Raw genomic sequence first — 12,602 nt, forward strand, 5'->3', positions numbered from 1 at the left:
AGAGAAAGGCTATAAAAATAATCACTAAATTCGGAATCGGTGAACCAGGACTGCAATGAGGTCTCCAGCAACGTTCATGGCTCTGAGCAAACTTTGTTTCAGAAAGAAATGTTTTGCTGTTATTCCATTAATCCTGTTACTTCAACCAACAAATTCTAGTTATCAAAGGCTTCATTTAAATCATTAGCTAAGCTTAAAAATGGAAAGGCAAGTTTCATGTTATCAAAAAAAAGGTAGATTTAGAAGAGTACTTTCATTAAAAATTCAAGGGCAATTTCTTTTTAATAAACACGAGTGTAAAAAGTCTTCACGGGCTGGGTCAGACTGGCAAGTCCCTTTAGCTGCACACACCCGCCCCGGCAGAGGCTTTGCAATGACTAGCAAGAGCCCATCCGCGGGTGGGGGCTGCTCACAGCTGTTCATCATTCTTTTGGACAAAATTTTGTCAACTGAGTAAGATGACATTAATAAAACAAAGCTAGGACACTGCGACGTGAGGAAGACCCATCATCACGTAAGATGACGAGAATGCTGTGCTGTTGCAGAAACGTTCCCGCTGGGAGCCCCTTAGCCGGGCTCCGCTACTGGGCGAGACAACAAACTCGCACTTTTAATTTGAACGAGGATTGCAGACAACAGCTTAAAAACGATCAAAACACCCCAACCTGCACAAAAATCAACACGCCAGTACTTTCTCTTTCAAAAGGGCGCATGCTGAAGGGCTGATTACACGTAAGCCGAAGCCAGGCCTCACAACTCGGGTCTTGGGCATAAAGGAGGCCGATGCTGAGTGTGCACTGCAGCCCTGGGCCCAGGGCCAGCGGCTGACCAAGGCCAGGTCACGGAGCAGAGACGGGAGCGCAGGCGGCACGTTCCGGTGGTCCTCGCTCCACACACCTCCCAGAGTGGCCAGGATCAGGTGGGCCCATGGGCGAGCCAGGACACCGTGGGGGCACACCACCTGGCGCAGGTGGTCAAGTCACCCACGGAGAAGGTGCCTCTTGAGGTGCAAGTTTTACTAAAACTCCCGGACACCTGAATGGGAGATTTCAATAGATGCTCAGGCGCCCTGTCAATTTAACCTGGGGATTAAAATCCCATCAGCAGCAGCCACCAGTGCTTTCAACTGTCCCAGTGAACCAGGCAGAAAGTCTGAAACCCGACCCAACAGCCTGCCTCCTGGCCCCAGGGTAGCCACCAGCACCAGCCTTAGTCATCTTGGCGGAGAGCCAGAGCCACGGCCCCCAAGGACGTCCCTCCTCCAACAGCACGTGAAGCAAGTTTGGCAGGCTCTAGAACAGGAGACCTCAAGCTCTCCCACTGCGACATCGCTTCTCCAAGTCTGCGGCAGCGCTGCACAGGCCAGCTGCAGGGCAGGGCTGAGTGCTTCGCCCCCAGGCATCAATCCTAACTTGTAAGTCCTTCATTGTCATCCCAAAGTCCTCCGGCCTCTTGTCCCCTAAGGCGGCCCGTCCAGCACCACCCCGCCACCACCGCTGGCAGTCCCAGGCTGAAGTCCTCCAAGTTTCCAAAGATCACTGCATGCTCCATCCGCATGGCCACTGTCACCAAATCACACCTCTAAAGGTGTCAATTTTTGGAGCTAAATCTCTAAGTAAAACACACTAAAGTATAAAAAAGGATCTAACACAACAAAGAACAGAACTAGGTTTTTACGGGTATCATTGCATCAGGTCAAGTTTACACACCTAGGGAAACAGTGCACTTCGTGAAACTTTCACCACATCCCATGTGGCTGATAAGGCCCTCAGTGCCCAGCCTGCAGTGAAGCTAGAGCTTAGGCTAAGTAGGAGCTGGCCCCTAGGGCCCCTAAGTGGGAGGGCTGGGGGAGGGGGAGGGCTGGAGCACAGCAAGGAGATGGTGCTGGAGTGCCTAACACTGACACCTAGCAGACGGCCAGGCGGGGTGGGGGGGGGCAGTTGTTGGCAGTCATGGAAGATGAACCCAGGAGGGTTAAAGTGGGACCTAAAACCAGCTGTCACTGACTTTTACAAATACAAACTTTGCCAAGCATTTTAGTAGCACACTTTTAAGTAACTCTAAATGCTGGCCCAAGGAGCTTCCACAAACCTCGAAGATGACTGTGATATACAGGACAGCTGGGCACTGGAGCCTAAAATAAACCCCTTCACGTTGTGCTTCAGGTGACAAGTTAAACTTCAAAAACATTTGCTCCAGGTCTCCAGACCAGAACCACATATATACTTCTAGTGGTCTGATGTTTCTTCAGAGTACCCATCAAGGCTACTTTTAGGGTATTCTCGGTACACGATCAGAATGACCTATTACCCAGGGGCAGGGCCATTGAGCACTTGTAACCCAGTTAACGAGCAGGGGCCAGCTTTCCTTAACTGTGAGGCTATTGCATAAAATTAACTGGGTCTGCCTTTTAAGAGTCAACCCTCATCACCCCTCACCTGGCCCTGAGTACATAAACAGGTGTAACCAAGCCAATGGGGTATTGGGAAGACACTCTGAAACTGGTGGTCTGGATCTGAGAGCAAGTTGGCCACACCCTCCGACTTTGAAGGCAATGCTGAAACCTGCAGAAAGTTCTACCCCACGAATGCCACACGCTGGCCTGTTTGGTTCCACTGCAAGCTGGACTTGGGACACATTGGAATGACAGTCACCACAGTGCAGTGCTGGTATGTTTGACAGTTCGCACACAGTACTGTTTTTGAGCAGAGTGAAACTCGAATCTGTAAACCGGTCACCCGAACTCACACCTAACGATTAGCTTGGGGATAAATTTATAGAGAACGTAGAATGATTCTGTAACCATCCAGAAACGGGGCCTGTTCTAGAAAAGCAGTAGCACATGACATGCCAGGTGGCTTTGGGGTGTGGCCCCCAAGGGCCACCAAACTGCTAGTCAGCAGCAGCACTGTGCTGGCTGCAATGAGTGGTCACTGCAGTGGGGACAGTGGCAGCCCACCAGGATGTGTATGCCAAGATTGGGCCACTGGCAGCAAAGATGCTTTTGGCTTCCACACCCCAGGGACCTGCCTATGGGAGGAAAAGTCGTCGAGTTCCAGGCCAGGCACCGAGAGCCAGCTGAAAACCTCCATAGCTGTGGGAGGCAGGGCTGCCCGCTGGGCCAGGCCCCTGCCCAGTTATATCCGTTTCTACCCGCTGGCCACATGCTGTGATGGGAAGATTGTTGGGGTGAAGCTGTGTGAGAACTAAGCAGGCTGGTGCTCTCCGGGGGCAGCCACAGTCAAACTGGCTCATTTCCCAATATGCATGAAAATAGGAGGGGGGGCTGTCGCACTGTTAAGGCTGGATATGGCGCTATGGGATCATTGGCCACTGGGTGGCACTGGTGGGCCTCAGTGGAGCGCAAGACACAAGTCCCACTGTGCTGCTGCGTCCCTCTGGGCAGCTGGGGAGAGGCCCGAATGAAGCCACGCCAGGAAGGGCAGACATGGGGCACGTGCCTAGCCTGGACAGCCCTAAACCCTGTCTAGTGACAGCCCTCCTGCGACAGCTCTGCACAGGCACAGCACAGGGTGAGAAGCCCTGAGCCACTATACATTGCTATGCACCTGCACCTCTCGTCCTCCCCAGACTATGCATGTGTACCCTAAACATCCCAAACCTAAAACTCGACCACACTGAAGCCCTGGTGGTCCTACTTCCCGAGAATGATTGACTGTAAAAGCCAAAGACCTCAACTGAGAAAGGTTTCTGGTGTGACCACTAGCAAGTCAACCGTGTGGTAGGCACACGACATGGCACACCAAGTGACTGGTGGCCTTCGCAGGGGTTCCCCTCCCTGGAACTGCCCGCTGACCCAAGGACTGGGCACCCGACTTCACAACACGACCTCCGCACACCACCCACTCCACCGGGTCCCGCGTCCAAGCAGCAGTAAGACTGAAGCTGCCACCGCTGCAGGAACCGTCTCTGTAGAAGGGACCAAGCCCAGGGCCGGGGCAGCGCAGCAGCTGTGCGCACAGGGGGCTCGCCCCGCCCTCCACCCCTGTCCCATCGGGGCTTCCTAGGTGAAAAGGCACCACCACCAAGGGAAGCATTTGATTTTGTGCTTTTGTGTCAAAAGACACAACTTCGCAAGTAACAAGCCAGCCCAAGCTGCACCCTGCTGCCCTTCCCCTTTGGGTGCCTGCGAAGGTCAAACTGCCATGGTTTGGGTGATGTGCTTGTCTAGGTTGGCTCGTTCAGACGTGTTTGTTGTGACACCTTCAACAGAGAAGTGTGTACACCTCCCCGTGAGAAACCGTCCGGAGGTCAGTTTCCTGTCTTTCTCAGGCTCAGTGTTCCGAAATTAAACTCTGACCCGATTCATGGTGGACTGGTCACACGGGACAGTGGGCCATGCGCGACACAGACCACTAGTGTGAAATGTGATCAAGGCCTCGTGGGGGACGGGCGTGTCACCTGGCTGTGCAGTGGAAGTGCCACTTTGCCACTATCTCCGAACCAGTCACCAGGCATGCCCGTCACTCTAGTTTAATCGTCACTTGTTTGTGCCCAAATTTACTACTTCAAGCAACCTGACAAGGCCTTAGGGGCACATCGGGCTAGTCCAGTCGCCCTCCCTGTCAGCCCCTGGTCGGAGCGTCCCATCGGCAGACCCGGACGGGCCATGCGGAGCGGTTACCTTTGTGCCCTTCTGGCTGAAGTCCTCCAGGCTCACGCGGTGGCACTGCCCCAACCTTCGTTTGTATAAGTGAAAGTGGCCAAACTTCTTAGCCGTCTTCTAAGTTTACTTCTTTAATTCCCAGAAGCTAAGGACATAACTACGTGCACGGCTTTGTGCAACACGCAAAAACGAAGGTTAAGTAACTTACAACTTTATACAAATGCAGCAGAAACCGGTGCACCACACCGAAGGGACTGTGACAGCATCTTCGGAGCCGACCTTTGGACTGACACTGACGATGCCACCAAAGGGACCCCCTAGCATCAACTGTCAATAGTTATGAGTGGATCCGCAGCTCCAAAAGGTCACATGGAGGTCACGGCAGGCGAAGTGAGTGGGGCCCCTCATCCCAGGGGCTGAGCACAGAACTAAGGACTTTCGTCTCAAATGTTAGCTTATGTACATGTCAAATCTTCCCTGACCTAATTTTCTAAAGAGCTATTTTTTTAAAGGCTTGTAAAAAGTAAAAACACTTTTAAAATACCAAAGTAATGTCTGAGAACCAAGGAAATTCCAGCTGTTAGGCCAGTATTAACAACAGCTGTCGAGCTAAGTCTTTCATCAGTACAAGTGTGGGTGGTTCCCTCTAGCTGGGGGAGAAACTGGTTCATAGGTACAAAGTCCGGTTTGTCCCCAAGAGATTTTATTGCCACTGACAATTCTGGGAGACAGGTAAAAATGGCTCACACAGCTGATCACACACGAGACCCTCCGCCCACTCCTACGCCACGTGCCAGGTTCTCGAACCCCAGATTCGTCACAGGGAGTTCGTTCCCCAAGGATCTGTGAAGCGTGCTCTGGAGCCCGTGCCGCCAGGCCCCTTGTGAAAGCACACGTGCTCTTCGGTCCGTTTCGCCATGGCACGTGGACCACCTGTGTGGCGTGCACGTGGACCATGGGGACAGCTTGCGTCCGGGCGCGACGCTTACCAAGCCGTCTTGGTTGGTACAGGCTGTCAGCATTTTCCATTTTAATTCTCAAAGCTAGATGAAACTATAGAAATCTCATTTTCCAGTCAAAATTTGTTCAAATCCCCAGTGTTTTAAGTCACCTAACGAGCCATTTCAGGAGTCCAGAATACTAGGGACTGTGCCTACGAATGTGAGTAACAATTCTGCTACCCAAACCCACCAAATCAGGGACATTTTAGAAGAACGTTTTCAGCTCTCTTCACACCTGGACAGTAACGGGAGGAGAATCATTCGCGGAAACGAAGAGAAGAAAAAAGTTACGAAAAACATTGACGTGGAGCAGAAATAAAATGGTAATTGTTCCCGTAAGTTAAGAAACTACACAGGATCCTCAAGAGCTCGCCAGAGGGCTGACTGGGCGTTATCGGCATCAGCCTGAGAACGCGCACGCCCACTGGCTCCTGCGGCGGGGGCGGACAGCTGCTGCGAGGGTGCGCCCCTTTACCGGGGCCCCGCCGTGCTGACGAGTGGCGCTGTGCCCCGAGGTCGGCGTGGCAGGCGGGGACACCCATGACACATTCGGGAGCAGCAGCTGGTTCTCTGGACTGAGCGAGGATCCTCATACCTGGGTCAATGTGGATGCCTCCTCCTAGGAAGTGACCCAAAGTCTGCTACACCCCAAATCTCAGCACCCCCGACCTGGAAAGGAACTACAGCCGGCCATGGAGGCAGGTGGGGCTCCTTGTGGGGACGCTGTGCTCTGCGACCACCCCACTATCGCAACTGGGGGTGGATGGTCTGGGGACAGCGGTGAGACACAGCTGCCAGCCAGAGGCTGCTGTCGGCATTTGCCCCTGACCTTTTCACTCTCCCCAGTCACCTTCTGGGAAGATGACAATTCTGGGATAACGAAATAAATCGAATGCAACTAGCTCGAAAACGTGTCCCTCATGCAGGCCGTAAGTTCTGGACATCCGCCGGTTCTACTTGGGTGTCAGTGTCCAGAAGGGAAGGCGGCCGGTAATCGGTTTCTCTCTCCGTCCCCTGAAGCACGTGGAGCTTCAGCCAGGAGCTGACGCGGAGCGAGGTGAAAACCCATCTGTGAGCAGAGAAACCGGCCTCCTTGGGGACCGGTCCCATTCCCTCGAAAATAGTGAGACCTGAGCCCAGAGAGCACCTCCTGTCCCACCCTCCTCCACGCCCCTCCCCGCTGTGCCCCCAACTCCTTGGGGAGCCCCAGGGCAGCTGTCCAGTTCTAGTCAACAGATGGGGAGATTAACTGATGGGCTTTCGTGCTGTGCCCTGGGTGTTCCTCGTTCTGCTCCAGGCCTATGACCACCTCAGGGTTTCCCCACCTGTCCACACGGGTGATGCGTGTTTTTAGTGCGTTCTCCACCTCTGTGAAGTGCTACTTCGTAGGGTTGCTGTGATTTGATGAAAGTTTGAGACATACTGTTAGCGTAAAATTCTGAGCTCAAACAATCTAAGGTGTCGTTGACTCATTTTAATACAGCAATTGATTGATTCCGTATAACCTACTCCTAAAATAAAATCAATCTAATATTGCTTTGCAATTCACTTGTGACTCCGTATTTTAGGCCTTGGGCCACTTAGTGACACGTTTTTCTAATTCCACTGTAGCTGGCACCTACCTACTTACTACACGAGCCCCAGCCATCAGATGGCTGCTAGATGGCTGGCACGGGGAGGCGGCATGCCGCTGCAGGCTTGGAGTTTAGAGCTATTTAAACTTTTGATGCTCAAAAAAAAAAAGGCATAAAACAGTAAAAATGACAGCATAAATAAAAGCTGAACAGAAATCATCTTAATAACAGAAATATGCTCTATAATTTAAATTTCCAAATTTTAATCTTGGAAAATTAAGCTGAAAAATAAAAAGAAACCAACAAGATTCGAGCTGCGTAGCCGAACCGGGCTTTCAAAGGTCTACGGGCAGTACCTGATCTCCTCCACGTGAAGTCGGGGCTGGGGCTGCCCCAGCGGCCCGGCGGTCAGAGGGCGGGCTGGTCACTCCTGGCGGTTTCAGGCAGGACACACAACACACTTACCGTGGACACGCGAAGCCGCGGGGAATGGCTTTCGAAGCGTGAATGTGTGTCTATGTGGGTGTATAGTATGTGGATTGGAAAATCACTTTCAACTTCTGAAAATCGTAAGTTGACTACGAGATGCGACACTAATAAGCAGAAATAGACTCCCCCAGGGTACAAAAGGGATGACTCCACGTGCCAAAAGAGGGACGGGGTGGGAAAGTTCGTAAAGCTAACAGGGTCGCAATAAAACGGCAAATGACGTTTAGACAGTGATGAGTTTTGAGCGCCAGGCAGGGCGTCTGCTCGCTCGGACTTTGCTGAAGACAATGCAAATACTTACCAGAGCCTGACAATGAGAACCCATTAGACACGAGCCGGCAGACGCCAGCAACGAGGCCGCGGCAGCTCTGTGAGAGACGGCTTGGGGACACTCGCTCCAACCACTGGAGGTGCGGCATTTAAAGTGGCCACAGGTCCTAGCTCTGGACAGGCCCAAGTGGGCAGCTGTCCAGAAAGACCAGGAAAGAAGGGTGCAGAGGCGCCTCCTAGGTGATACGTACATTTACACAACAGCGATGGCCACGGGGCGGCAGTCTGCTCTGGCTTCACGGCATTGTAATTATGGTCGCTGGCCCAGGATGGCGTGCTGCTCTCACAGGTCACGTCTTTCGTAGGGACCTCGCCCCTCGCGGGGGCCGCCACCGCCTTCTTCAGGGTGCTCTCCTTCTTGTCTGGAACTGCTCTCTTGTGCACAGAAGAGATTTTAATGCCTGCCTGGATAATCACCAAAACCCCGAGCGTTAGGGAGGTCAGAAATTATCAACTTTGGCTCACTTTGCTTCTCAAGGGAGGGGAGGACACGCTCGGGTCACCTCCAGCTCCCCCACCGCGTCTACAGGGTCGCACACCAGCCGACCCTGAGGACCCCACTGTCAATGGCCGGAACTCCACGACACGGAGTGACACCAAAGCCCCCAGCACAGGACAGCCTGTGACCCTGCTGCGGTGCAGGCGATGCGGTGCCACAAGGCAACAGCGAAGTAGGGAGGGCCTCGGTGCGACAAAAGGCCAACCAGCACGGCTGGGCGAGGGGAGCACCGCCAGAGGGGACAGGCCAGGCGGCACGCCCAGCCCCTCCCACTGCACACAGTGGCCGCGGCTACGCTGGCAGTTCTGGTTCAAAATCACCAGCCTTAAAAAGTAAGCCAACTAAAATCTAAATGGCATTTAAAAATGACAGGAAAACTCCTCAAACAGCACTAGTTATGCTCTGCTTGTCACAAATGTAACGGGGGCCGCAGCACAGCCCTGCCAAGCAAGCGAACACTCCAGGAAAGGTCTTCCGGTGTGAGACACGCATGATGGCTAAAATGTCCTTGGTCCTTCTTGCTTTGCACGTGGTATGAACACGGGACCATCTGCAGGCCAGGAGTACGGCGCACAGCCTCACCAAGGGCCCACTGCCCGCCCCGCTGGCTGCCTGTCAATCTACCTGCCAGTTTATGGACAGAAGACCTGGCTTCTCAGCAGCAGCCACTGCCTGGGTGCGCCTTCCTGCGTCTGGATCAGTTAACCCTCAGCTAGAGGGTGGGGAGCAGAAGGACAGGTGGTGGCAGACGCCCTCCGCCTACGCCGCCGCCCCTGCACTCTGCGAGCTCAGGCCGAGGCCGCAATGCGGGTCCACCTGCTGCCTCAATGAGTCAAGCGGCTGCCGGGGGCGACGTACCTGAGCGCTGCCTTTGGGAAGGGTGAGCTTTTCGGCCTTCGCCTTGGTCTTCTCCTTGGGTTTCGGTTTCGGTTCTTTACCTGAGCGCAGGAACTGCATCGTAGCAGCGGCGTGCTTCAGGATGCAGTCGTTGCTGCAGTACACCGAGTCGGGCTGCGCCACGCTCGAGCACCCGGGGCCGATGCACCTGGCGGCACCAGGAGCCTCTGCAACCTGCGGAATAAAACGTGTGACTTCAGATAGCGCACTTGGCACCAGGGCAATTAATGGCACTTTGTAAGATCACTCACTACCCACAGTACCGAGGTCACTGCTGCTCGTCAGCAGACGATATTTGATAATGAAAACAATTTACTTAGAACACACGAATCTACTTTTCTCGTGTAGGCATGCACATTTATTTGTCAATGCCCTTCACGTCAACCATGGTAGGCCCAATTCTAAGAGAACCCCAGGACCCTGCCCTCAGGACACAAGCTGTGTCCTTGTGAATGCAATGGGATTTCACACCCACAACTGGGCTCCCTTACGAAACAAAAAGCAGATGTAACTTAGGCCCCAGAGACAATGATTCTGAATTACTCAAAAGGGTCACACCGGCCTCCCAGATGAGAAGGCGCCCCTGCCGATTCTGAGGGTGGCCTGGCTGGGCTCTGGGCCTGAGCCGCCCAGTAAACCCAGGACACGGATGAGATGCCAACCTGACAAACAATGAACAGCTTTCCAGTGTAAGAATGCCGCAATGCCTGCACATGCGGCCGAGACAGCTGGCGGGGGGCGGAGCGCGTCCCAGCTGGGCCCCAGGCTCAGACCACGGAAATCGGGCTGGGCAACGTGCTGTCTTAGGCCCGGTCTATGGTAACTGGTCGCGCAGCTTAGGCACCCGACACAACACAAGCTGTGGGCCACTTCTGTGCGTAATTACCGAGGGACGGACATCTCGGTGGCCAGGACCAAACACACATGAACACACCCTGAAATGTACTTAAGCAAAACCGTCTCACGTTAAGTATTTATGATCATTTTTCCTCCAAAGAATCCAATAGAATTCAAACTCCTGTACTCTCAAACACATCGACGACATCGCCGTGAAATTCAGGTAACTTTCCCCACTGACTTACACGGCTGATAATTTTCTCTACTGACTGAACGTGTCGACGTTAACAGCATCTTTCCACTTACCACCTCCTAACATCTCACGCCACAGCCACTTAAACAGTCCAGCACACACCTGCTGCAGGACAGGCAGTGTGGCGGCCAGGTGGCCTCTGCGGCAGCCCACCTGCCTATGCCGGGGCGGCCTCGCCCGAGGTGGCTGGGATGCAGGAAGGCCCAGAGCGAGGCCGTGTTGACCGAGGCAGCCATTGACAGCCTGTGACAGCCTTTGGCAGCCGAGGCTGATGACTCATGGAGAGCAGGACTGAGAACCATGGCCCAAAGGAGCCTAAAAACCAGCTGAGGGGAAGTGAGTCGCCACAAGCACAGTGAGCCCGGGGTGGCCGCAGAGGGCCGTGCTAGCAGCAGACACGCAAGGAGCCTCAGACACACCACCAAGGCCAGGGCTGTCCCTGCCCTGGCCAAGATCATCTTATCACCCCCATGTAGCCAGGCAACAGCTGCCACCACCACCCACAGCACCTCCGGTGAGGCAGACACAAGAACCCCTAGTTCTCTCCAAGTGGTGCCAAGTAAGACAAGTACATATTTAGTTTAAAAACTGAAAAGTAATTGTTAACACGTGTACTCAAGATTCCATTAAAAAACACCTAAAAGAAAACTAAGTTTTAAAGAGTGAGTCCACGTAAGAAAATCACAAAGTCAATCACGCTAGCACAAGCAGCAGACTCGGGGTCCCCGAGGAGCAGGAGGTCCCGTGGCTCTGCCTTGCCCCCGGGCCCGGCCCCTCATCACACACAGTGCTGCTTTTGCATCTCAGTGCCAGTTGGCAGAAGTCTGAGACCGGAAGGCCACCGTCCACCTCTGACCCCAAGAGCCAGTACTTACAGGCTGAAATATCTTGAGTTTCTTCTTGCCGCTTGGGTTCGCGGCCTTCTCGATTCTTCCCTTTATCCCCTGGTCCTCGCTCGACTTCTGCTCTATGGTCCCGATGCTGGTACAGTCGGTGCCGTCAGCGTCCACGGGCCGGCACCTCGTGTCTGGCCGGTCCGTGGCTTCCGCGCTGGGCTCGTCCTGCACTTGCAGGATGGTGCAGTTGGGGCAGATGTAGTCCTCCCCATTCCGCTCCAGCAGCCTCCCGCGCGCCTCCGAAATGCCCACACAGTCACCATGGAACCACTCCTCACACCGGTCACAGCAGATCATGAACCTGCAATCAGCCAAGAGTCAGGAACAGGCAACGGAGTCGGACGCCCGACTCTGACCTGTTATTGATGTCGCACGGCCTTCGACATTCTGTAATGGGAAAATATAAATGCACGGAAAACTAGAGAATGGATTAATAAACCCCATCTGTCCTCCTCTTGATTTTACCGTCCAACCAACTTCGCTCTATTTTTTTTTTTGAATGGGGCACTTTGTGGGAATAAGACAGGCCTTCATGGATGGCGTCCGCCCCAGACACCGCCAGGCCATGTCCACAACAGCAACAGTGCTACACTCAGCCAGTGAGTGGCACAGGGACTCCCTGCACCACCGGGCACCAGCCACAGCCAGAGGCTCGCAGCCGCCCAGGCGTCCAGGCGGGGATCGTCCCGCCCACGAGCACGTGCTCCTCTGGGGCAGCGGAGAATGGCGTGAGCCGAGAGGAACCTTGGTGCTGATGGCAACATTCAGATGCGTGTCACCGTGTGCTGGCCGCTGGCCACACACGGCTGGTGTGACCAAGGTGGTGAAGAGCCCCATGTGGCCAGCGGCCACCACAGCAGCGTGTGTGGCTCCAGGCAACCCCTCCGTTTGCTTCTGGACGTGCCCTGTTCACCTGACTGTGCTCGCCCGGCCCCACACTGTAACCGGCGAAATCAAAGTGACAAGGAAGTCGCGCTGTCTCCCGCGACCTACCTGTTGTTGTGAGGCTGCCGACACATGCAGTACAGGGCGCTGGGGTCATACACCTCACACTCGGGCTTGTGTCTGACCGAGCCTCCGGGGGCTCCATCCGGCCCTCCCCGAGCCGCTTTCCCTTCCAGCGTGTTCTCTGGGTCGTCTTTTGCCGCCTGCTCGGCCGCGGGCTCTGGCCGGCCAGGCGGTGAGCTCCCCACGGTGTC

General features: G+C 54.4%; 1 protein-coding gene across 6 annotated transcripts in view; it reads right to left on the minus strand.

The window, feature by feature from the left end:
* Window positions 1-12,602, minus strand: part of LOC102888034 (death-inducer obliterator 1) — a 37,020-nt gene that overhangs the window by 3,687 nt on the left and 20,731 nt on the right. Inside the window, exons 5-9 of one of the 6 annotated variants that reach the window (XM_025039673.1) lie at window positions 12,397-12,594; window positions 11,383-11,704; window positions 9,379-9,591; window positions 8,213-8,426; window positions 4,743-6,697 (exon numbers count right to left, since the gene is read on the minus strand). In XM_025039673.1, the coding sequence (XP_024895441.1) occupies window positions 6,660-6,697; window positions 8,213-8,426; window positions 9,379-9,591; window positions 11,383-11,704; window positions 12,397-12,594 (985 nt within the window). In that variant the 3' untranslated portion in view covers window positions 4,743-6,659. Of the gene's footprint in view, window positions 1-4,742; window positions 8,427-9,378; window positions 9,592-11,382; window positions 11,705-12,396; window positions 12,595-12,602 lie in introns of those variants that run through there. The other 5 variants (XM_025039672.1, XM_025039671.1, XM_025039670.1 and 2 more) reach the window with 5 other exon arrangements.

This window comes from Pteropus alecto, unplaced genomic scaffold, assembly GCF_000325575.1.
Source record: "Pteropus alecto unplaced genomic scaffold, ASM32557v1 scaffold45, whole genome shotgun sequence".
NCBI classification, from domain to species: domain Eukaryota; kingdom Metazoa; phylum Chordata; class Mammalia; order Chiroptera; family Pteropodidae; genus Pteropus; species Pteropus alecto.